The sequence below is a fragment of the Globicephala melas genome, chromosome 17 (genome assembly GCF_963455315.2).
Source record: "Globicephala melas chromosome 17, mGloMel1.2, whole genome shotgun sequence".
Lineage (NCBI taxonomy): Eukaryota > Metazoa > Chordata > Mammalia > Artiodactyla > Delphinidae > Globicephala > Globicephala melas.
The window spans coordinates 4,000,152-4,025,323 of NC_083330.1; the positions used below are offsets into that span (position 1 = coordinate 4,000,152).

Genomic DNA, 25,172 nt, shown 5'->3' on the forward strand with positions numbered 1-25,172 from the left:
CCTCGCGGGCCCTGCCGCCCTCTCCGTCCCCAGCTCTCCCAGGCCAGGCACACCCACTGCCGCTGCCGGCCTTCGGGGCCCCGGCGTCCGAGTTAAACCCAGCCTCCCGACCCTCGCCGGCCGCAGCTGCACACCCAGCCCTCCTCCCGGTCCCCGCCGCTCGGAACGGAGCACAAAGAGCCCTGCGCCTCCCCAGCCCTCGCCGCTGCCACACCCGCCGGTCCCCCAGCCTCCTTCGACCTCCGCGCTGGCTGGACGCGCGCCCCCTCCCCTCTGCCCCCTCGCGCCCCTCCCCCAGGGCCGGTCAAGTCCACCCAGCGGTCCCCGAAACCCCGTGGGCCGGGGCCCTGGGCCGTCTCCCCGAGTCCTCTCGGCCGCGCGTCCCGGTCCCGGCCCCTCCTCCGGGGCCCTCCGCCTCCCTCGCCCCTCCCGAGCTGGGGTGGGAGCGGCGGCAGCTGGAAGAGAAGCGATGAGGTCATCCTCTCCCTCGGAGTCAGCTGGTGGAGGAGAGGCAGCGGGAGGAGGGAGCGCGCGCGCGGGGAGGAGAGGGATGTGCAGGTCCGAGGGGCGCCGCGGCGGCCGCTGCTGCTCCTGCTGCTGGCGGCGGCGGCGGCTCGGGCGGCAGCCGCGGGGCCGGGACGGCGAGGAGCGCGGGCGGCGGGCAGGGGCGCGCGCCGGGCGCCGCGAGCAGCTTGGCTCCGCGCAGGCAGCCAGGCGGCGCTCCTGCCGGCTCCGGGCGCGCCGCTAGCCCGGCCCAGCGCCCAGCCCGGCGGGCGGCGGGCGGCGGGCGAGCCGGCGCAGGAGCGGGCGCAGGGACAGCGGCAGGGGAGCCGCGCCGCCAGGGAGGGAAGCCGGGGCGAGGCGAGGCGGCGGCGGGAGGAGGAGACAGCGGGGAAAGGTGTCACATAAAGGAAGGCTCTTCTTCGCTTGGGAGGCATCATGGCCGCTAAGTCAGACGGGAGACTGAAAATGAAGAAGAGCAGCGACGTGGCGTTCACCCCGCTGCAGAACTCGGACCACTCGGGCTCGGTGCAGGGACTGGCTCCGGGCTTGCCGTCGGGGTCGGGAGCCGAGGACGAGGAGGCGGCAGGCGGCGGCTGCTGCCCGGACGGCGGCGGCGGCTGCTCGCGCTGCCGCTGCTGCTGCCGTTGCTACTGCTGCTGCGCCGGGAGCGGCGGCTCCGGGGGCTCGAGCGGCCCGGGCGGCGGCGGCGGCGGCGGCGGGGCGGGCTCCGCGGCGCTGTGCCTGCGCCTGGGCACGGAGCAGCGGCGCTACTCGCTGTGGGACTGCCTCTGGATCCTGGTCGCCGTTGCCGTGTACTTCGCGGACGTGGGCACGGACATTTGGCTCGCCGTGGACTACTACTTGCGCGGGCAGCGCTGGTGGTTCGGGCTCACGCTCTTCTTCGTGGTGCTCGGCTCGCTCTCCGTGCAAGTGTTCAGCTTCCGCTGGTTTGCGCACGACTTCAGCACCGAGGACAGCGCCGCCGCCGCCGCCGCCGCCGCCGCCGCCAGCTGCCCGCAGCCCGGAGCCGACTGTAAGACGGCGGCCGGCAGCGGCTCTGCAGCCGCGGAAGGCGAGGCTCGCCCTTCCACGCCGCAGAGGCAAGCGTCCAACGCCAGCAAGAGCAGCATCGCCGGCAACAGCAGCGGGGCCACGCGGTCCAGCGGCCAGCGCAGGTCTGCGTCCTGCTCCTTCTGCCTCTGGCTCCTGCAGTCGCTCATCCACGTCCTGCAGCTCGGGCAGATCTGGAGGTACCGTATCGGGGGTGGGGGAAGAGGGAGATTTGCTGCCGCTCCTGCGTCCCCACTGCTTTACTCTTGCACAAGAAAATCGTTGAGGGTTGCCGTGGTAGTAACCCTAGTCACACTCCTTCCGGGTTTTGGTTTGGTTTGGTTTGGTTTTAAATTTGTGATCACAACCTAGGGTGGGAGAGAAGTGAGGGGCAAGGGAAAGGCAGCAAAGTGTCTTTGAGCGCTCAGCCCTTGTCTTCCCACTCCGTTCGACCAGCTTCTCTATGTGCTACACCCCCCTTCCCGCTCCCCCCCCCATTTTTAGTGATCCTGTTTCTGTGAGTAGGAGAGGATTCCTATCACATCTTCTAAAACTCCTTTTTAATTATGTTGAATTTGAGGTGTGTGTTGCAGTTTGGATGGCTTCTTTTGTTCCCTGAGAAAAATTGCTAATTCTAGTTAGATGGAGCTATTGCTGTTCAAAAGTACCCACATTTTAATTCTCACGGCTAGAGAAGTACTGTGCTTCAAGTAAAGAGCTTAGTAGGGACACACTTGTTTTTTGGGGGGACTGTGTATATCTATATCTATTTTTATATCCATCTCCAAATACCAGTAAGTACACTTTATGGAACCCAGACTTACTCTAGTGGTGCCCTTTCTGATTATCCTGCAGTGTCACCTCAGCTGATTTCTGGGATAGCTAAGAACCCTTGGAAAAGGGTGGTGCATCTTGTAAACTTTGACCACACTTGGCATCTTCATTGACTTTCTCTGCTGCTTGTCACCTGATCTACCAAGTGTTTACACAGATATCACTTCCACTTACAAACTGGAGTACAAACTGGAATATGGTTCCTTTGGGCAGAGGGAATCATCTCTGGAACCGTCACAGCCTGGATTTAGGAAGATAACGAAGTGGCAGGCTCAGGAATGCGTTTCTCCAGGTTTTATATGCTTTTGATAGCTTTTTGAATGATATTTTACAGCTACAAGAATTCTTGGTGTTGAAGCATTTAAATGCTAACATCCCAGAGTTATGCTTTTTGGGTTTTTCTTTTTTTTGGGGGGGGTGTTTAAAATAACTTAGTAAGTATAAGTAAAATGAGGAAACTTCCTCACAAGTGCACTGATATGGGACTACACTCTGCTATGCCAGTGTCCTTTTCAATTTTATTTGTAGTTATTTTTGTGATTAAAAAACCAAAACGATTATGAGTCATTAACTCTGCTACAACTCAGAGAATTTGTGGAACGGAGCTAAAATCGTCTTTTACGGTGAAGTGTAGTGTTTTCATTGAGAAGAGCAAGTGTGATTATTTTTCAGTCTTTTCCGGGACGGTTGCTTTGTAAAGCAGGGTGAGCATTGCCACAGACAGTGACTTTTCAAACTGAGAAACTTTTTTTTCCAAGCAGATACTTTCTGGTAAAGTGCTATATGATACGCAGTGCGACCAACTGATGTTGGAAGCTTCCATGCTTTGGACTTAAAGGACGTTTTGAAATGTCAGTTAAGTGTGATAGCTCTATTTCCCATGGTTGACTACTGCAAAGGCTTGCAGCTTGGTGCTTTTCGAGTGTGATGAACTCAAAGGCTTGATTTAATTACTGAAATTATTTACGGGGTGAGATTCATATGATTAGCAATTTTAATCTGATAATGTGGTAAATGAAGCTTAACACTCCATTTGTTAACTTCTGCAAACTTCAGGCAGGATTTGGAAATCACTCACTTTTACCTTTAAAATGTCTAGATTTATGTAAATCATGCAAACACTTCTCAGTTCTATTAGCTGAAGAACTATCTATGTTTCTTACCGATTTATACTGTATGAAAAATTGAATATCAAATTCTAGTTGTGTTTATTAGACCTTCTAGACCAAACATTTTCCCAATTGAAAAATGATGTTTAATATCTCAGGACATAAAATGTGGAAAGTGAGAAATAATTAGGAAAAGAAAAGGGCCTGAATACATCTCAGCGAGACCATAGCCACTGGGTCATTTGGCCACACAGCAAAGCTATGGAGGGGTGGGGGGCAGGGATGGGTAAGGTTTGGTGCAGAAGGAAAACCACAGGCTGCCAGACAAATGCATTCACCAGCCCAACCCTTGGAGAAACTATGGTCACACATGGCTCCTTTTTGTCAAGCATTTCTACAATATTTTCCTTAAAGGCTTCAAAGTTTTTTCTGCTAACACATGGTCATTTGGGAGGAGATAGTATTTTTTTGGATATATATACACATATTTTTTTAAATATTTGTTTACATATTCAGAATAATGTATTTAATAATGTATATCTGAATTATCTAATCTTACTGTTCTTGGATTCTGGCTAAGATATTTGGAGGATGGTGGGGTAACTTGGTGGAAGCATGATCTAAGACTCAGCCTCATTTTCTCCTTATAATGTTAAAAACAAAGCAAAAAAAAAAAACCAAAAACTTTACCCTAATGTAAGGAAATTGAAATGGGGTCAGAGAGTTCATGGAATGTAACACTCAGATGCATTCCGAATTGTTTCAGTTTCTCTGAGCGTAGAAGATTTGAATGGAACTTGGGGGGATGGGTGCGTCTTTGATAATAAACTGGTGAAATGCAGTTCATCTCAGATTATTATATTAGACCATTATCTTTGACCACTGTGATTCCTTAATTAGGAGCACCCCTCTGGTTTTTCAAGCTTTTCTTTTCAATGCATTGTACACAAAGGTTGCAGAAAGACCAAGGTATCAATGGTTCAAAGCTCAGAGTTCATTACTCATGTTTTAACATGCTACTTTCTAAGATCAATAAAATAGATTTTAGCTAGGTTGGTAACTGTTCATTGTATTTCCATGGAATTCAAGTTATTTTAGGTAAGGGTCAGATTCTAAAAGCTCTCTGTAGATAAAATCCTTTGAAATACCATCAAAGTGTTTGCTTGCTCAGAAATAGCTGTTTGAAACATTTTGGACAAGATTTGCCTGTATTCATACATTTATTACAGATGCAACTGCTGAAAGCAATGGTACATATTCATTTTAATTAATGTTTACTAATGGAAAAATTAATGGCAGCTTTTAAAGTCGCAGGAGTTGATACTGGGAAAGAGCCGTTTGAAATAATAAAGTGAATTTTTGCTACCATGTGAAAAGAGCAATTGTGACTTTAAAGGAACTGTGTCTGTGAATGAATGAGGAAGTACTTTTTCTTTCCTGTTCACATCATGTGATTCCAGAAGTTACTAAGAGCTCAGTTCAGCCAGTGGGAATCAGAAACACGCAATCAGATCAGCTTTTAGTCTTCATAATACCCATGATCAATTACATCTGGACGTCTTCTTCCTTCAGAGTTTATGACTTACTCTTCAAATTTGACCTGAATTTCTCCTACACATGTACGTGTGTAGGTACGTACCTACTTAGTTGTTTTTTAGCAAATAGGCACATGGTAACTGATAACTCCGTGGATGGTAGAATGGGGAATATTTTTACCATTTTTGGTTTTGTTTCTGAATATCTTATTTTGAGAGTCACCTGGTGGAAGAACAGCTTTCTTGTGTTTCTCATGCTTGATCCCCCACGAGCTATTAACATGTGTCCCGTATTCAGGTACTTGGGAAAATGACGGGTTAAGCAGAATTAGGCAGATCTCTCCACAGCAGGACTTCTCAGAGCCTTTACTTACTAAGCTGTTGTGCAGTTGTCAGTAAGTTTTTAAAGGCACAGCTATTAAATCCTCTTGTAATCATGGGTCACACAAAGCACTTTGAGAAACATTGTTCTATGCCATTCTTCAACCTGCCCAAACAAGAATCATAATAAGAAGAATTTTATGTGGTACGTTAAACATCTACAAATATTTTTATACTCCTCTCTCGTCTAAGCATTAGTACTTCTGTATATGAGAAGGCTGGCAGAGAGATTACTCAAAGATTACTCAAGATTGCTTAAACTCAGAGGGATTAAGTAACTGGCACAAGGTTACCCAACTATTATGTGATGTAGCTCAGAAGTCAAAGCCAGGCCTGTCTTACCCTAAAGTCTATTTTTTCTGGCTCCATTAGCTACCTCCAGATGCCAATTTGGATAATAAGGACAACAACGTATAAAAATGACAACTTCCCTTCACTAAGGTTGGCAGAGTTCGAGAGAGAGCTGAGTTTAGACAAGTTAGGATGTTTCTCTAATACACACCAGTGGTTCAGTGGCAGAACGGAGGCTGGAGCTCAGATCACCTGACCAGTGTTCTTCTTCCTACACCACTTGGACGCACTGAGGTTGTTGTAGTGGCATTAACGACTAAGTGGCATAATGTATGTGAATAAGCAGAAAGTGCTTTGCAAATGATAAAAAATTCTAGAGGTAAGGAATGGGTAGGAAGATAGCATACTGGGTACAGCTGCGAGTGTTGAAAAAGTACCTTATTGATTCTGAGTTAGTTCTGAATTCTGATATACGTCAAGCACGATTGGTGCCCTTTCCTGAGTTTATTGCATGGTCATTTCCCGTGTATCTGTGTTCCCTCTGCTGCTTATTAATTTATCTATTCATCTGTATTGAGTACCTGCTCTACTCAAGGCACTATGCTAGTTACGAATCGCCCCAAGATGAATAAAGTACACATCTTCTTTCAAGGAATCTACTGTCTAATGAGGAGGATGGAACAGTAAACCCACAATTTCAGTACTGGGAAATAAGCACTCTGATAGAAACAGGAAACTCAAGCCACCTTAGTGGTTCAGGTAAGACTCTGGAGAGGATATGTTTGAGCAGAGGTTGTGATGGTGGGCAGGTCTGCTACTGAAATAAAGCGGAGGTTGGCAGTGAGGGCTTGGATATGACTGTGCAAAAGGGCAGAGAGGCAAGAAAGAATAAGGCAGGTTAAACGTGCCCTTCGAACAGAGAGAGCGATTGAGAGACAGTAGCTAGAGGTGAAGATGGAGAATTAGTTGGGCTGGACGATGAAAGGAATTTAGATTTTATTCTGAGGCACTGAGAAACCATTGAAGGATTATAAGGGTGAGGATTGTTGACAAAAGTGTGAAAATCTTGTTTTATTCAAAGGAGTGGCAAAACGTTGAAAGATTCAGAGGAAATGTATCAATCCCTCTCTAACTCGATCATGTCCCTTTCATTCATAAAAGTCCATTGATTTTAAACGCATCGAGTGTGGATGTAATTGGAGCATATAAATAGGCCCAGCCTTGTGGGAGAGTTGTAAACAGATTGGTTGAAATTTATTGTATTTATACCAAAGTAAATTATTGGCAAAAGTTTATTTTGCGTTACTTTTTGAAGAGATTTTCCTTAGGATATGGTGGGCTTCACCTTATTGAAATCCTTAGAAAATTGTTCCTTGTGTTTGTGTAACACTTCAATTTTCAGAGGGTTTCCAAGTTTTCTTTCTTAGGTGACCCTCAGACTCATCTTTGAGGTGACACATTTTGCCTATGTGGAAATTGAGACAGAATTTTAAATGTTTTTCTCTTTAGGTCACGTAGTTCTGCGCAGATTCTAGGCTAGTATTCAGTACTGAGGTGGGAGGGAGAAAAAGGAACATGGGAGATTGTTGATGTAACTGAGGATGATTTGGTAGAAGAGAAACCTGAAAACTTGAGAGCTCTCTGGTACTGAAGGATTCCAATGTGGAAGAAACTTTTGCGTCAACCCTCTGGGACGAAATGGATAGGATCTACAGGAAGAGATTTTGAATTAATGTAAGGAAAACATTTTTAAGTAGTCATAAGGGATCCCAAGTTCAGCTAAGATTCCTTAGGAGTAACGAGTTCCTCATCATTGGAGTGTCTAAGCATAGTTTGGAAAACTGTAGGCAGAACTACGGTAAAAGATACATTATACAGAGGGTTGGACTAGATCATCTTCCAGCTCTGAGATTTTATGACAATTTCTATCATTACATGCTGCTCCAAACGTAATGGGCTAACCTTTGCTTTTTTGGCATGAAAGAAGTAGGAGTTTGCTTGAATTACTGCAGCTGCGTCACTTTGAAATCTGTTCATTGGTTATGGACCCAGTATCTTCCCTGGAGAATCACAAATTCACACCACAGCCTTGAGTGCGGGGCTTGGTGTTTAAATCTCTGAGTTCGCTCACAGATATAAATCCACACACCATCAGACAGTCCTCTGTCCATTTACTTGGGTTTCTGTATGAGCTGGAATAATTTATGCATAAATCTGTGTGGTAAATGTAACTATTTCAGTGTCTTTGTCATAAATGCAGAAGTTGTCATTTTTCCATTCACTTGAACTATACACTTATAAGGGAAAAAAAAATGTTATACTTATTATACCCCATGAAATTGCAGGCTACTCTCAGAGCAATTGAAAGTAGCATCTATGCAAATGGATGCTATCGTTTTTGAAGAGCGTCCACAATCCTTGGGTCAGTAACTGGGAAGGTCTTTGCTCAGTCACTTACAAAAAAGGTCCTTAATGTTTGAACATCCAAGTCCATGACTTCTGTTCAATATGTTCTATATTTTTACAGTTTGAATGGAACAGTCTACCAATGAGTTTAAATAGCACCAGTCACTGAGTAACAGATAAATACTAGAATGATTCCCCTTTATATGGAATCCTGGGCCAATCTGATTCGCACGTTTCCCTGACTTGTTTTAGAATTTGAATAGCACACGTTCTAAGCTTATGGAAGCAAGACTAGGTATTGGGGTCAGATTTATTACTCTGACGTATTGTCAAATAGGAGGTGCAGTGTGGTGTTGGTCACGCGTCTCAGGTATAATCTTGGAAAATAGTTGGAATATGTTGATGGATTTCATGGGAAAAACATTCAGTAATTCTCAACAGGACGTATTCTCTTGAATGACATGCGTAATTCTGACTACCACACCATGTGACTTCCTTCCAGCTGTATGATGGTGTCCTTGGGAGCTGTTGGCATGGCCGGTCGGGATGAAGGACCATGGGCAGATCCTCAGGAGGTCACTCTAGCAGTTGTGGATCTTACATGTGTAGGCATACGTGTTCAGTGAATATTTGCTGATCTGTGAATGAAGCCCAGGGGTTATTATTTCTTCTTTGCATGAGTGTAGCTGCACTTGCTGCCTGGTTGCTTCTTGAGCTGCTAACGGCGCAGTGAATCAGAGAAGGCGCCGTGTTATCTAGAAAGGATACAGCAAATCACGCAGCTCTTTTGTAGGTTACTAGTGCTAGGAAAGTGGGGCTGCATTTCACAAAATACTAGTTATCCTCTGAGAAAGATGCAGCTAGACGCTCATCTTCACTTACCTGTTCTTGCTGATAGAAAGGTGAGACTGGGGAAGCTTTGGGATAGATAGTTTTCACTTAATTCTTACGTACTCTTGACCTTCTGAGAATACACCTGATACAGAATGATTTGGGGGAATTTTGGTGCCCCTACTTGTCTACTCAAAGAAAAGCTGTAGCTTCTGCTATTATGATGACCACGACCATCATCACCATAATTGTTATCACCATAGAACATTACTTCCATGTCTAGTGTATGTACAGAACTCATACAATTACTGATGGTGAGGGATAATAAAGATGGGTTAAAATGGAAATGGATCAGTCCAGAAATCCTCTAGAGGCAAGAGGTGGCCTGTAGGACAACGGTAGATCTTTTCTAACCCTGAGATGAGGGCAGAGGGTCACAGTTAGTGTATCAACGATGGATCTTATTTAGAGGGGCAGCTGCCTTTTGGGGAACTGGACTAAAAGGGGATCAGATGATTTGGCCACTTGGGGGCTCAGACCCCCGGCAGTCACCTACTGTCCTGGGTTTACATGTGACAGCACCTGCCAGTGGCCCCCCAAGTTTAGGTCTTCTTTTGGTTTCCTCCTTCTGGGTCTTAGTTTTCTACCTGTATGATGTGATTAGTCAAAAATAGTGTCCAAGGTTCTTTCCAGGCTTAAAATTCTGATTCTTCTTTGCTTGTCCAGTCCCCAGAGTATATGCACCAGAAAGTCTGTTCTTCTAAGGCCGTGGCTACCGCATTGTGTAAGTCAGTCAAAGGGGATCTACGGGGGGTTTCCAGAGTTGACAATATTAGTGTCCGAAACCCAGGAATCGGTATTATATGTGGAGAGAGAACCTTAAGCTTATTTGTATAATGCAGCTTATTTTGTATCATTTCCAAATTTTAGTTATAATCAAATTAAACCATTTTCATTAAAACCCATATCTAAGTATTTGAAGTTGATGTTCAAAGTGTTCCATATCACTAATTTTAAGAGATGTACCCTATAGACTTGGGAAGCCACCATTGCCTTCCGCCTTTCATGGGAGGAGGTATGCACAGCTGGAGTGCTAGGATTAACAAATAGGAACAATGCTTCACAGGCCTAAAAAGAACTATCCATTAGGTCAAGGAGAAGGCTGTTGTCAGAGCTAGATTTGCTTCTAAATTAAAAGCTTGTCCTGGGTTACACTGTCACTGATTTAATATGCTGGAAATTGAATTAAACACTATACAAAGATACTGTATCCAGGTCTGCACTTGTTGAGGAACAGGGCTGTGTTACATTCTGCCAGAAGAGCTCAACCCCTTAACCTTTCCCAGTTGGGGAGTGCCTGGATCTTCAGGATGTTAGAGATCTGTTGTGACACTGCACAATTTTCAACCTCACGACAACATTTCAGTTTTTTACATTAAAAAAATTTTTTTAAAACATTTATTTAAAAATTGTCTGAAGTATGTCAAACTGTTTTCCCCCTTTCATGATTCATAAGTAGGCTGTTTGAATCAGTTCTACTTCTTTTGCTTACTTTATGTACTTGCACTGTTTTCCTGGCAGGGGAATCCTTCTACACAAACAGAGCAGTGGGCAGTGTGTGGGGTGGGTGAGGATTAGTCAGTCAAAATCAGGCACATATAGAAAAAAGGAGGATCTGCAGTGAAATGAGTCTAAAAAGACTTGAGCTGACTTGGATTTGGCTTCCCATCAAGTACATTTTTTTAAAGTGTATAATATGATGTTTTTTTTTTAATTCATTCTTTAAAAAAATTTTGTTGTGGTAATAACACTTAACATGAGACCTACCCTCTTAATCAAAAATTTTTTAAAATTAATTTTTATGAGAGTATAGTTGCTCCACAACGCTGTGTTAGTTTCTACTGTACAACAAAGAAGTACATTATTTAAGAAGGAAAAAGTCACCTTTCTGAACCCCCAGCCTAGGAGATTTCATTCATGTAAATAGTAGTCTGATTCCTCTTTCTGCAGCCTAGATAATAATTATGAATAAAGATATCAGTCTGGGGCTCAATTCTCTATTTTCCAGGTCTTTTCTCAGTAGCAGAGAGTCAATACTCAACACAAAGCTAGCCATTGTAGCAGTAACAGTTACAGAACAGTCCCTCATCGTTTCCTTCATTAGTTCATGGCATAATCACTGCATCAGTGTGACAGTAACAATGAAGAAATGATCCTTCAGGAAAGAGGGGAAAGGATTTGTAAAGCCTTCTTTTGTCTTGATAAGAGTTTTCAGCTGATTAATTAATTTGCTGTTTTACCAAAGTAAAATTAATAACAATCATTTTTTAAAATGTAGGTCAATTCTAGAAAACTCTCCAAAGTGATTTTTAGTACTTGGGTCTGTTGTTATAAATTAGGAAGGATGTCCCATAGGGTTTCATATCTCTAGGGGATGCACTGCTATTAAGAGTGGCAGTCACAGATATCCTGTGGGATTTTTCCTGAATCGGTTGGTGATGGTCGGGTTTGAAAAACTGAGTTCTAGATGGGAACAGGTCATATAACACAGTCCCAATGAAAGCATAAATATTAGTTGTGTTCCTGCTTCTAAAAAGTGAACAATCATTACAATTACTTAAGGATATACTAATATCTATCTATATCATATGTGGAATCTAAAATATGATACAAATGAATTTATTTACAAAACAGAAACAGACTCACAGACATAGAAAACAAACTTATGGTTCCCTGAGGGGAAAGGTTGGGGAAGGATAAATTAGGAGTTTGGGATTAGCAGATACAAATTATTATATATAAAGTAGATAAACAACAAGGTCCTACTGTGTAGCACAGGGAGCTATATTCAATATCCTGTAATAAGCCATAATAGAAAAGAATATGAAAAAGAATATATGTCTATATTTATATGTAGAACTGAATCACTTTGCTGTCCAGCAGAAACTAACACAACATTGTAAGTCAACTATATGTCAATAAATAAATTAATTAATTAATTAAGGTTGGAATCAAATGGGTAAGGGAGAGGAAACCTGAAGTTCTGATCAATACTTTGGAAACTATCATTTCATCCCATTCTCTGATCTGCTGGTAGAAGAGGTGGGAGTTATGGATCGAGCATGAATTGATTAGTTGGAGGAAGAAAAAAAATAGCCATGAGAGAAATGAACGAAGATGGAGAATTTTATTCCATACTCAGAGGATGAACTTTTAATCCTTTGTCGTAGGAGTGGGAAAATTGTACTGATCCCCATTCTATAACGCATCACAGCAAAGTTTAAAGCAAGGCTTCACCAGCCAGGCTAAGTTTCCCTTAGATGAGTTGCAGCTCCAGCTGTGATGATGGTCACGTTTATGGGATCGAGTTGAGACTGAGGGCACCAGTGGGGTCTGCAGTCTGAGGGACTTTGACCCGAGTCCCGGATTATCACACAGGTCAGAAGAGGGCAAGTCAGCTGGCAGAGGGTCAAGGCCAGGGCACATCATCACAAAGGGGAACATATTAAGAGCCCAGGATTCTAAGCAGGGACCAGAAACAAACTTGATAATAGTAAAGGGAGGTTAGAATCTGAGATCAAGGTCACCATGCAGGCAAAGCATGACACCCGGACTTCAAAGTGTGAAGCCGAAGGGAGATTTGTTTCATTTATGTTCTCGTTATATAACTTCTGTCTGGTCGGGTATCAAGAGTAGGGCCTACAACTGGAGGTTGAGTTCTCATCCCGCTGAGGGGAGGGCAGAGAGCTGGGATTGAAGGCAGGTTCTCACTCATCCGCTGTGGACACCTGCAAATTCATCAGCAGCCCATTGGCCGAATCACTATGTGGTCCCTGTAATCGGTTGCTGAGAATAAAATGACAGACATAAGTGACCAGTGATAACCTTTTCGTCATGTTTTCCACAAACATCTGCTTAAAATCATAGTAAGGAAAACATGTGAAAAAGAATATGCTCTCAAAAAGTTTATGTGGAATCTAAAAAAAATGTTACAAATGAATTTATATGCGAAACAGAAATAGACCTGCAGACAAAGAAAACAAATTTATAGTTACCAGAGGGGGAAGGGGGAGAGGGAAAAATTAGGAGTTTGGGATTAACATATACACATCACTATATATAAAATAGATAACCAACAAGGACCTACTGTAAAGCATTAGGAACTCTACTCAATATTCTGTAATAACCTATAAGGGAAGAGAATCTGAAAAAAATAGATACATATGTATGTATAACTGAATTTCTGTGCTCTAAACGTGAAACTAACACAACGTTGCAAATCAACTATACTTCAATAAAAAAATAAATAAAAATAAATGGTTTTTAAAAAAAAAAAGACTTACCATCTAGGAAAGGAGGCAAGTCGCTTTCATACCCCTGCAATCTGTCTGTGATGAGGCACTGAGTGAGCTGTTGCCTTACTCAAGGTAGAGTCAGCAACCAGCGGCCTTAGCATCTCTTGGAAGCATCTCAGAAATGCAGAATTTCAGGCTCACCCCGATCTACTAAATCACAACTTGCACTTGAACAAAATCCCCGGGGGATTCGTAGGCATTTTTAAGTTTGAGAAGCAGAATAGCATCCATTCTGCTACAGAGGAGGGAGGACCCCTTTCAGCTGAAATGGTCAAGGAAGGCTCATCTGAGCTGGACATTCATGGAAAATATACTTGATCCAGACACCGTAACTGGCTTTCTCACTAGTTATCGCACTCAGTACGACAGCTTGGAAACCGTACCGGTGATAGGCGCACACGTACACACCCGGGAGCCTCCTCATAGACAGCACTGTAAGCAAAAGCATGACAAACAAAGTGAAAGATTCTAGTAAAATCTTTATTCAAACTCCATTGTTTTATGTTTTTATTGTTCACAACTGTTGACTGCTCTCTGCTCACAGTTTTATATTCTACTCAGACCTTATGCCATCTGGTCACTTGGGATGGAGGGGACAAGGGGTGGTGAGAAAGGGACCAGACCTTCTCAGCGGAGGTGGACACTAGGAAAGCGTTGGGTTCAGAGTAACCAGACCGTTAGGTTAGAGAATGAAAAGAGGGACATGGGGCTTCCCTGGTGGCGCAGTGGTTGAGAGTCCGCCTGCCAATGCAGGGGACACGGGTTCGTGCCCCGGTCCGGGAAGATCCCACATGCCGCGGAGCGGCGGGGCCCGTGAGCCGTGGCCGCTGAGCCTGCGCGTCCGGAGCCTGTGCTCCGCAGTGGGAGAGGCCGCGGCGGTGGGAGGCCCGCGTACCAAAAAAAAAAAAAAGAGGGGCATGGCAGCTCTTGCCAAGAAAGACATAATGATTTGTCATCTTTGCTCAGAGAGGCGGAGCTAGGCTGGTTGTGGCATCCTTATTCATACTTTTCTGAAAAGGGAGCAGCCTTGAGGGTGAGCAAAGATGTCCCATCGCTGGGTGTCAGGGATAGTGGAGCGGGAGGTCAGGTTCTGGGCATCCCTCATCCTTAGCTTTTAGTCTGCTGGACCAAGGAGCTTCTGCATCTTCATGGGAAAGAGGAACCAAGAGAGGAGTAACGGAGACGAACTAGGAACCCAGGCCTGCGAGACCAGGTCCTGTCCAGGAGTTGGCAGGGTATTTTTATAAGATGACGTGGGAAGACTTCTGATGACCAACCTGCTGTGTGCAATTCAGGCTCTTTATGGTGACCCAGGAGGCTCACAAGGCAGGCTATGCCATGGGAGGAAATATGACAGTTCAGCCCGATGTCATGCTTTACTGTTCGTCTTCCTAAGTGAGAAACATAGCATCAACAACATGACAAAATATGTCAGTGTCTGGGTTGTGGGATAAAGAGATAATGAGGATGGCGCCTTATAAGATGTATATTTGGGTAGCTGTGCGATCAGTTTCCTTATTTCACGTTAAACAAAATAGAAAAAGATGGCCTTCCCAGAAATGCTTCTTTGCAAAGTAATAGTTTTCTAATTTCCCTTTCGTACAACATCTGGTGTTGCTAGGCTGTCATTTCTGTTGCTAGGGTTCCCTCCCCCATCTATGTGCTAGGACGTGATTGTTTCGTTCAGTGTTCTGAAGTGTTTCCATGGAGAGTTCCTAAGTTAAATTTTCTCAGTCTGCTTTATCGTTAGGTGTGGTCACCCTGCCAGGCTCTAGACCTACATGTCTTTCCGATATTGTAGCTATTTCCATTGAAATCTAGTTATTCCCGATTGAGGTGTGCTGTCAGTGTCAAATACCCAGGGGATTTTGAGGACTTAGTGTGAAAAAAAAGGGGATGGGAACTATCTCATTAATAACTTTCATAAGGGTTATATGCTGAACTGATAACATTCTGGATATATTGGGTTAAATAAAATATACTGTTAAAATTAATTTCACCTGTTGCTTTTTTTTTCTTTTTAAATGTGACTACAAGAAAATTAAAATTACAAACGTGGCTTGCATTGTATTTCTATTGGACAGAGATGCTCTAGATGATGTGAGAGCTCAGTTCTTGAGGAGTGAGAAGAGGATAAATCCAAAGTGAAGTGTTTCAGAATATTAAGATAAGAATTTGCTAGAAGTTACCAAGGAAAGAACACTGAGTTGTTTCACTGCTGAGGCAGGTTGACTTAATGGATTTTGCAAATAAGATTACCTGCTGGTAAAAACGGGGTCTTTAGGAGATAAAAGCCCTAATGTGGGTGCAGCCCATGGTCTTCCCTGCTTCCTGCCTTGCTTAAGGCCCAGTGACCCGCTGTGCTGCTTTGGTGGTTTAATAAATAATTCTTAATGATGACGACAATAAAAACTAAATCTTTGTAAGTGCCGTTGTAGCTTGCCAAGCGCATTCTCTCCTATTAAACCATCCAATCTTCTCACCAGCCTCTCAAGGCAGGAATTTTTATCATTCCCATGTGAAGATGAACCCACTAAGGTTCAGAGAAGGTAGATTTGCTCAAGGGCGCACAGCTCCTCAACAGCAAGTGCTTGCACTCCCATTCTCGACTTCAGCTTCTGAATTGCAAGCTTTTCCCACTGTATCTTACAAGATTAATCCAAGAGAATCGCCTGGAGAAGCATTTCCCGACCTTTCCGGCTGGCAGCTGTGCTAAAAACTGCAGTGAGTTCTATTGTACTGTGACATCAGTGGGAATTAGTTAATACCAGTTTATAGGATTTTCCTCTGACTACCGGGAAAGGGAGAGCCCCACCTGAGGACAGGAGGTCAGATTTGAGTCCTGACTTTGCTGGAAACTCCTCAACTACAAAACAGTGGGTGGGAGTTACATCAGATCATTTCTAAAGTCCCTTCCAGCTTTATAATTCTATGAAACCTGGTATCTAAAAGGAGTATATCAACTCTTTTCATGCACCTTATTAAATATCCACTTGGGGAACAATATGCATGTTTTATTGACCTGGGCTAGTTTTCTGATAAACTACTCCTGGAATTGGTATTTCACACCAAACTTCAAACGTTTTATCCACAAGGTGTCACTTCCATTTGGTGCCTACTGGTAAGATACATGTTGTTCCCATTGGGAAATGCATGACACTAAAGAATAGTGAGTGGGCTCCAGTCCCATGTGAATACTATGTAGGTAACCTGTATTTTTATTTTTTAATTTTATTTATTTATTTTTTATTTTTTATTTTTTGCGGTACGCGGGCCTCTCACTGTGGCGGCCTCTCCCGTTGCGGAGCACAGGCTCCGGACGCGCAGGCTCAGCGGCCATGGCTCACGGGCCCAGCCGCTCCGCGGCACGTGGGATCTTCCCGGACCGGGGCACAAACCCGTGTCCCCTGCATCGGCAGGCGGACTCTCAACCACTGCGCCGCCAGGGAAGCCCAACCTGTATTTTTATCCTCATTTTGCATGCAGTCATGCTTTGCATATGCCAGCGTTCTACCCCACATATGTTCATAAATTATGACTTCAACTACGACCATTCAAGGCAAGCCCCGCTGTCAGTCACATCTCTCTCTCTGAGACCAGCAGGATTTACATCTGACATAACTTCAAATTCAACTCCTAAGACCTATCTCAGAGAACCAACTCTATATAGTCCAGCATATGCAAGTGCTAGAAAATTCATTCTCAAATGCACACAATGCAAAATTTTCAGAATCAGACACAGCTAGTCTTTGAAAAAGCAATTCCAAATATTCATTTCTAAAAATCAAATAATTCCTCCCAAAAGATGCCCCCCAAAGTAGATATGACTTGCTTTGAAAAGGCTTGGCAACTGTAATCAGCTGTAACTGTATAATAACTGTAATCAACTGTAATAATAATTATTATTTGGTGGCATTCCATGAAAAATATATAGGATCATTTTTCTTTTTAGTTCAATGGCATCCTTGAAAAGTATAGTTTTTCCAGAGAGACTGATTTCCAAGTATGTTTTTAATGTTCATGACATTAAATGTGTTCTGACTTACTCTTTTTTTTTTTTAAATCCCAAGTGATATGTTCTAAGAAACATGCATATCTATACTATAGTTATTTTCCCCGTGATTTTCTTCCATGTGTACACCTGATCATGCAGTTATGTAGGTTCGGATATGCTGGAAAGAACAGACATGATTTAATTAAACTCAGATAGTCTGGAGTAAAAATGCCTTCATTCATTCATTCAATAAGTATTTCTCATGCATTCACTGTGGGCGGGCTCTGGGCACAGCAAGAGGAATGGGATGCACTCCCTGACTTAAAGGAGTTCTCTGTCTGGCAAGAGCCTGTCTCATTTATAACTGTTCACACCTCAGAAGGTCATGCAGCCTCAGCAACGACGGGAGTAGTGTCGTTGGGAGAATAGCAGAGGGATGGGGAACCTCTGTCTGGAGGAAGGGGTAACATTTGAGTGGGACCCAAGAGAGTTCCGAGCAGAAAGCATAGAAGGGACAACGACGTCTCATGCCCTGTTTGTCAAGAGCTGAAGCGGAAAGTAGGAAGGAAAGAATGTTAGCAGATGAGTTGTGAGTTTGGGGCCAAACTAGCCAGGGCGTTGGGTGCTTTCCTAAGGAATCAGGACTTGATACTGTTGGCAACAGGGACACGTATAGACACGTATAGATACATCTTTTCAAACACCTACCTTTTAGCAGTGGGAAAGATTGAATCGCAGTCTGGAAATATTGGAGAAGGAAGTCTCCTGCATTCTTCAGAGGCAGAGAAAAGAAAATGTGAGTGAGGGGTGGGCTTGAAAACTATCCGGAACTTTAAGGTGCAGTGGAATGAGTGAGTGAAATGAAAGCCCAGAAGAGCTCGGCGAGTCTCACTAAAGATTCTGATAGTACTTAATGAGCTATTGGAAAAGGCATAAACGTAAACAGAGTTAAATAAAGATGCTCTGTAATGTAGGCTGGGCCATTAAAAAAGATTTACCAGAGTAAAGCTAAATACGGTGTCGTGAATAATTAATGGGCCCGTGACAACTCAGTAATAACTACCCTGAACTTTCACAATAGTGCATGAACATGTGTGCGTGTCAGGAGGAGGGTTTGCTTTTATAGTCAACACCAGTTAGCTGGGAGATTTCCCTGCAGAAGTTAGTTAGGGATTCCCGGGGGTGGAGCCTGCTGACTGACCTCTGACCAGCAGTGAGTAGCTGCTGTCTCCCATGGGTTCCTGGTTGAGCCTTAAAGGAGTTTAGTTGTAAATTCAGTTCTTGTCCTTCATTCCCTGGGCTCTAGGTGCTATTTTCGCTTTCAGTGGGATTTCCCTTTCTTACTTTAGGAAATGAACTTTGTTCTCCTTGTGGGTAGGTGCACTCCACCTGGAACAGAACTTCGTGAGGGTGAGGGAACCTTCCTTGAATGGACTGGGCCATTCAAGCCATTAGGACGTGGAGGACGGTCCACCTGGGATACTTAGCTCAGTGGAGACTCCGCAGAGGAAGTTACCTTTGAGCCCCAACTGACCTCTTTTATTTCAATAAATCCTCATTTAACAACCTTTAAAATTTTCTTAATTTTTAGTTTTTAATTAATAAACTTTTCCCCAAGCAGTTTTAGGTTTATGGAAAAGATGGAATTGAAAATACAGAGTTTCCGTATACTCTCCGCCCACCTCCAGGTTCCTCTATGACCAACATCGTCTGTTAGTGTGGTACATTTATACAATCGATGGACCCAAACTGATACATTATGTCGACTGAAAAAAAAAGAAAACTCGCAACCTGAAAGTTGAGAGTTATGTTTCATTCGGCGGGAATTTTTAGGACTTCCAACCTGGGAGGTAGCATATCAAGTAAGCCTGAGAGAACTGCTCCGAGGAGGTGAGGGGGGAGCCTGGTCATATAGGAGTTTTGCAACAAAGGGCAGGTCGTCTGAACGTCAGAAGAGTATTGTTGATTAAAGGAAACCAGATATCACAAGTTAAGAAATTTAGCGCTTTTCTCTGTACAGGAAGATGCAAGCGTCTGGGCTCACTGAAATCATTCCTTTGACATGCACCTCAGCTCTCTGGGGCCAGTATCCTGTGTTTTCACATCCTGAGTTTCCGCAGGGCTCACCAGCTGACCATAATGGCTGATGACTGTGACGTCCTTTGTTTGCAATTACGACAGGCAACATTACATTTCTCATTACTATTAACTAAACTCCACAGTTGAGAATTCACTTTTTGTGTTGTAAATTCTATGAGCTGTGACAAATGTATACAGTAGTGACTTGTGTCCACCATTGCAGCATAACACAGAACAGTTCACTGCCCTAAAAACCCTCTGCGTTCCACCTATTCATCCCTGCCTCCCCCCTTCCCCTGGCACCCACTGATCTTTTTACTCTATGCATAGTTTTACCTTTTCCAAAATGTCATACAGTTGGAATCATACGGTACGTAGCCTCTTCAGATTGGCTTCTTTCACTTAACAATGTGCATTTAGAGTTTCTCCGCAGGATTTCGTGGCTTGATAGCTCATTCTTCTTAGTGCTGAATAATATTCCATTGTCTGGACACACCGCAGTTTATTCATCCATTCACCTACTGAAGGGCACCTTGGTTGCTTCCAAGTGTTGACAATTTTGAATGAAGCTGCTGTAAACATTTGTGTTCCGGTTTTGTGTAGATGTAAGTTTTTTCAATTCATTTGGGTAAATATCAAAGAGCACAATTGCTTTGTCTTATGGGAAGAATAGGTTTAGTTTTATAAGAAGCTACCAAACTGTCTTCAAAAGTAGCTGGACCATTTTATATCCCCACACTTAACAACTTTTGAGTATCTACCATGTGCCAAATACTCCTTGTTTGAGGGTATGAAGTTAGTGAACCAGGGCACAAGATGTTATTCTAGAAAGAGCTAAGATACCATGACCTTGTTCAAGTTACTAGTTCTAAATTTAATCTTTAGAGGGGGTTACTGATTAGGATCTATGCTTTATAGTATAAATCCCATAGTTATTCTTAAATGAGAAATGGGTAAAGGAATAAAAATTTAAATTACAGTGAAATATTAGTTGTTCCCGTGATGCATTTGAATAGCTTTATGAAATTACTTTGCTGGACATCTAGACATTGAGTTGTGGTACCAGCTCTGGTTTCACATGGGTGTGAGAAAAATTATTGGAACGAAATCAGCCTTTTTTAAAATGTACCTTTGAGATGAGTTATATTCATGGATTTATAAAACTGCTTGGTAATTGTTCTTTTAAAAATGTAACCATGGGGTAAATAATTTTCAGTGAAAAATATCACAGCATGCGCGCCCCCCCCCCCACAATCCTTTAAAAATACTCTGGAGTTCTGCCCGAGACTTGAATAGTTGCCCTGGGTAGCGACAGCCCGGTTCACTCATGCCAGCTCAGCTTGGGCTTTGCCTCCAATGGAGTTGCATGGAAATCAATACACAGATGAATGGCAGAAAACTGGTTTCTCTGCCTTTTAAAAGGCCTCGTCAGGGTCTTCATTTGAATTGTTATAGTATTAGCTAAGATTGAACTGAATTATTTTTGTAATTCTTAAAAACAGACAATGAATTAAAAATCTTCTTGTCGTCTGTTGGACTAAAGCAAAAAAGAAGATGAACATGTTAATCCTTTTCAGCCTAAATCATATAATCAGATAATTTTCTTGTTTCCTTTGTTCTATATGGAAACAATTTGAGTATCAGTGTCAAATGTCTCTGCTTTCTGCATAAGTGTTCATTTCAATCCAGGTCCCCACGTTTGTCTCCATATTTCCAATTTTTTGGGTTTTCAAATTGCACACTAATATTTGTGAAACTGAAAATTTGACATGATGTGAAATGACAATTCTAGTAAAGCTATGTGGCTGAGAAGGCCAGTAAAACTTTCCCAGTTTCATTAAACAGAACCAGTCATTCCATTTGGTTGAGGCCTCAGCTTTGAAACGGATTGAGGTGTTTGCTTCTCTGTCAGGAGGATCGATGTGCGTCTGTTGATTGTAACGGGACCATGCTTGAATGGCCAGTCTGTGGGCCCTTGATTTTGGTGGTGGTGGTGGGAGGGATTAGCAAAGCAATGCTAAGGAATCACTTTCAGGTGCTTGAAAGAAAGAACAAAACTTTATCTGGTAGAGACATGAAAGTTCTGAAATCTACCGAATTAGGAATAAGGAGGAGATGCAGTAACAGAAAGAAGTACAGTTCTTATGCACTCCGATCTGCATGTGTGACTTGCAGCAAAGTGCTGTCCTTCTTTTCTTCTCTTTAAGAAATACCTAATTAAACCCACAGTCACCTGGGGCTTTTGCTGTGTTACCTGGGGGTCCTCCTAGGACGTGAGAGGAAGACGAACGGGGTGGGAGGAGGGGAGAGGAGAGGAAAGGCAGGCTGTGGGTCAGGCGTGTGTAAAAACGCCTTCATGAACTCACCTGGACGTGGCGTTCGTGTGCTGGCTTGCACTTCGTCAGTAATGTCTCTTGCTTACTTTGGAATATAGGTTTTAGATAAGATTGACACTTGATTTTGTCAGCCTCACGCTGGTTAGTTTCGTTTGTAAATTCTGTCCCTTTCTGGAATGTGTGCTTCACGAGAGCAGACATTTTTATTTGTTCACAGCAGTGTCCCCAGCATCTAGTATGGTGTCTGGCACGTCGCTGTCATTTAATACGTACTTGTTGATTAAATGAATGAAATACAAATTAGCAAGTCATCATTCCAATCAAATACTTGGGTGCGTTCCTAATTTCTATATGTTCTATTTTACTTGTGAATTTAATCCGTGGATTTAAGAAGCATGTGATGCTCAGGGCATCCCCTCCTCGCGTGCCCGATGGCCTCCCTGTTGAGTTTTGTTGTTGGCATCAGGCGAGTGGGTGGAAGGGCTAGACTTCTGCAGAACTTAGACCCCAGAGCATTGGTACCAGGTCTTTAGAGCCCCCAGCCTGAAAAGCCACTGCATAATCTAAGTGTGCTTGTCAGTTCCCTTAGAGAACATCCCAGGAGAAGCTGCTACCCCCCGAGATAACTGTGTGCCTTCCCTCCTGGACCCAAGATGAGCCTGGATTTTCACAAGTAGAAGCTTTGGTCCTGCTGGTTATGCTGGTTAAGCAGCCTCAGAAGCCTGTCTTTGCATAATACTCTCCTGCAGTGTGTGTCCCACAGGGAAGGTCCCCCGGGCTTTCCTAGTGACAGCCATGATTTATTGCTTCAGGTGGTCCCGTTCTTATTTTGTCTTGTGAGGTAAGAGTGAGCAAGAGATACAATTTGCACCATATTCTTATACCCAGTCCTACATCCTACACTTAACAGTTCTGACTGGACAAAAGCGCATGGCAACAGTAATCATAGCATCCCATCGTTTGCACCTGCTTGCGTGTCGCCATGAAGTCCACTCGGTCATAGCAGTCCCTCCAGGTCTGTTTTGACTTTGCCACCATTTGTAAAACCAGACGAAGTCTCATGTTTGAATTGTGCCCCGTCGTCCTCCCCCCTCCCTCTCCCCAGTGCTACTATAATCTTAACTTGCATCTGGTTCGCGAAGGCTTCCACTGACTTAGCCCTGCCTGCCTTGAAAAGCGGGGTCCACCTTTCCCATCCTTGTCACTATCCTCTCTTTAAATGGGTCCCTTTTCCTGTGCTCATCAGTCACTCATCTGCTTGCTATCACTGCCCGTCCCATCACTGTACCCTCTCCTCCGCTCTTCCTGGGAAGTGAAGAGAATCTGCATCTGCGTTCCTTCTCCCCAGCCTCTTGGTCCTACAGAGCTCACTGTGTTCCTCCGAAAGGCAGGGCACAAAGTGCTTTGATTGGCCCATATGCCGGAGTTCCTTTCAGTTGGTTTGTGAACACCAGGGCTGCTATAAGATTTGAAGCCCATGACTGTTAACAACTATAGTAGTAAGGGCGGTAGTGATATGATAGCTTGTATTAGTGTGGTTTAACTTTCATCTTTCACACAGCATTTTCACAAGCTTTTAAAGCTAGTTGTATTTTTATTACGATTTCTTCCATAGCATCAGAGTAAGTGCTGAGATTCAGAAGAGCTTTCAGCAACTGGATAACATGGAAATTTGACTGCCGTCTTATTGTTTTCTCCTCTGGTTCATAGACACCATCCAAACCATTTTAAATATCCTTATTTTTAACTGGAAAGCCAGATCAAGGTTTCCAAGTATAATACAAGATCATCATCATTTTCTTCAGTAATAATTAATCTATCCATATTTGAAATATCATACTCAGTAACTCATGAGAAGTATTTAATAAGGTCCTAACCAAATGCTGGGACTATTCACAACACCACCTAGCCTCTGCTAGCCTCTGGAGATATTTTCCACTCATAAATTGTTGGTTTTAACGTGACGCCATTTTTCTGGAACACGGTGTTGATAGGAGAAATAAGGACACGTGCTGTCCTCCTGTAAGGAAATCCTTCAACAGGCGTTCTTCAGGTGGCACCAGGTTGTGTGTCAGAGCTGTGAGAAACAGCATTTGTCTACCAACATGAACTTGCTGGTTTTCGCTCTTTACAAGTACGTTTACAAGCCCATTAATATGGTAAAATCCTTTTACACACCTACACACACGTGCCCCAAAATGTTGAAAGGCATATGAGAAACTGGATAAGTATCTTTGCAGCACAAATTACATATTACAGACAAGGGCTCTTTCTCCTAACATAAGAATTCTCATCAATCGATACGAAAAAAAATGGCCAGTAACCGCTTTAAAAATGGGCAAAAACGTTTGTAGACAGTTTATAGAAAAAGAATGTTTTTAGCTCACAAAAGATGAACAATTTTACTTCCAAAGGAGGAAATTCACTTCCTCTTTTCAAGCTGTTTACATCTGCTTAACATAGAGGATTTCCTTGGGTCTCTTGAAAGCCAGTGCGGGGCCTTCTCTACGGCCCGGTTGTACGTGTGTGAAGCAGGCCCCGTCTGCTGTCTTCACCTGGAAGGCTGAGATTTTTTAAAAAACCCTTTATGTATGTGGCAGACATTTAAGATTGGCTCACCGAATACCCACTCTGGCTCCCTTCTAGTGAATCTTATGTGATGAAACTGGAGAGCTTAAAAAAAGTGGGGGGATGGGGAAGGAGCAAGGAAGGGGACGTTTTCAATCCTTTCATGCGTCTGGAGAACCCGGTGCTGGCAACAAGCTGCATTTGTGATAACTTGGAATGATGACACGAGCAAGTGAAGGTGATGGCTGTGTGCCGGGAAGTGTTTTGTTTTTCTGGGAAACTGTGATAGAGACTGTGGTGCCTGGATCCTGTGGTCCTAAGTGCTGAACAGCAGGTGGTAGCAACACAGAGATGCCGGAAGTGAGGTCTCACATGTGGGCAGTCATCTTCAGCTGCATTGCTCCTGGCCACGGGACATCCCGGTGTTTCCTTGATGACCCCAGAAATTCTTCAAGTCGTCTAATACCTTGTAATAAATCTTTCTCTTCTTAAACTGGCTGGAGTGGAGTCGACAGATACATTTCAAAAGTATAATTGTGTTTCGGGAACCAGAAGGTAGAGGTGGAGGATGGAGCAGAGAACAGAGGCATAATAAATAAATAAACCAATCAAAGCCAAAAGGAGTTCCATTAAAAAGGTTCCATGAGATTTTCAGTTCTAGCTATTTCACTGCTGAAAAATACTGTAAATTAAAGCTAAATTTGCTTTTGGGTCTCCCCATTGAAATCTCATAAAATGTTATTTTCTAGACATTTACTCTTTCATTTAGTCAACTATATCAATCAAGTGCTTCATCACATTAACCACAATTACAGAATTCAGGCATACTTTGATTTAGATGATATGCCTTTTCCTTAAAACGTATAAACCCAAGTAACAACCTGTTATTTTCAAAAAAT

The 25,172-nt window shown here is 43.5% G+C and overlaps 1 protein-coding gene across 1 annotated transcript in view; it reads left to right on the plus strand.

Annotated features, from left to right (window-relative positions):
• Window positions 1-815: 815 nt before the first annotated feature.
• Window positions 816-25,172, plus strand: part of XKR4 (XK related 4) — a 322,053-nt gene continuing 297,696 nt past the window's right edge. Inside the window, exon 1 of the mRNA XM_030859749.2 lies at window positions 816-1,754. Coding sequence (XP_030715609.2) covers window positions 940-1,754 — 815 coding nt within the window. The 5' untranslated portion in view covers window positions 816-939. The remainder of the gene's footprint in view (window positions 1,755-25,172) is intronic.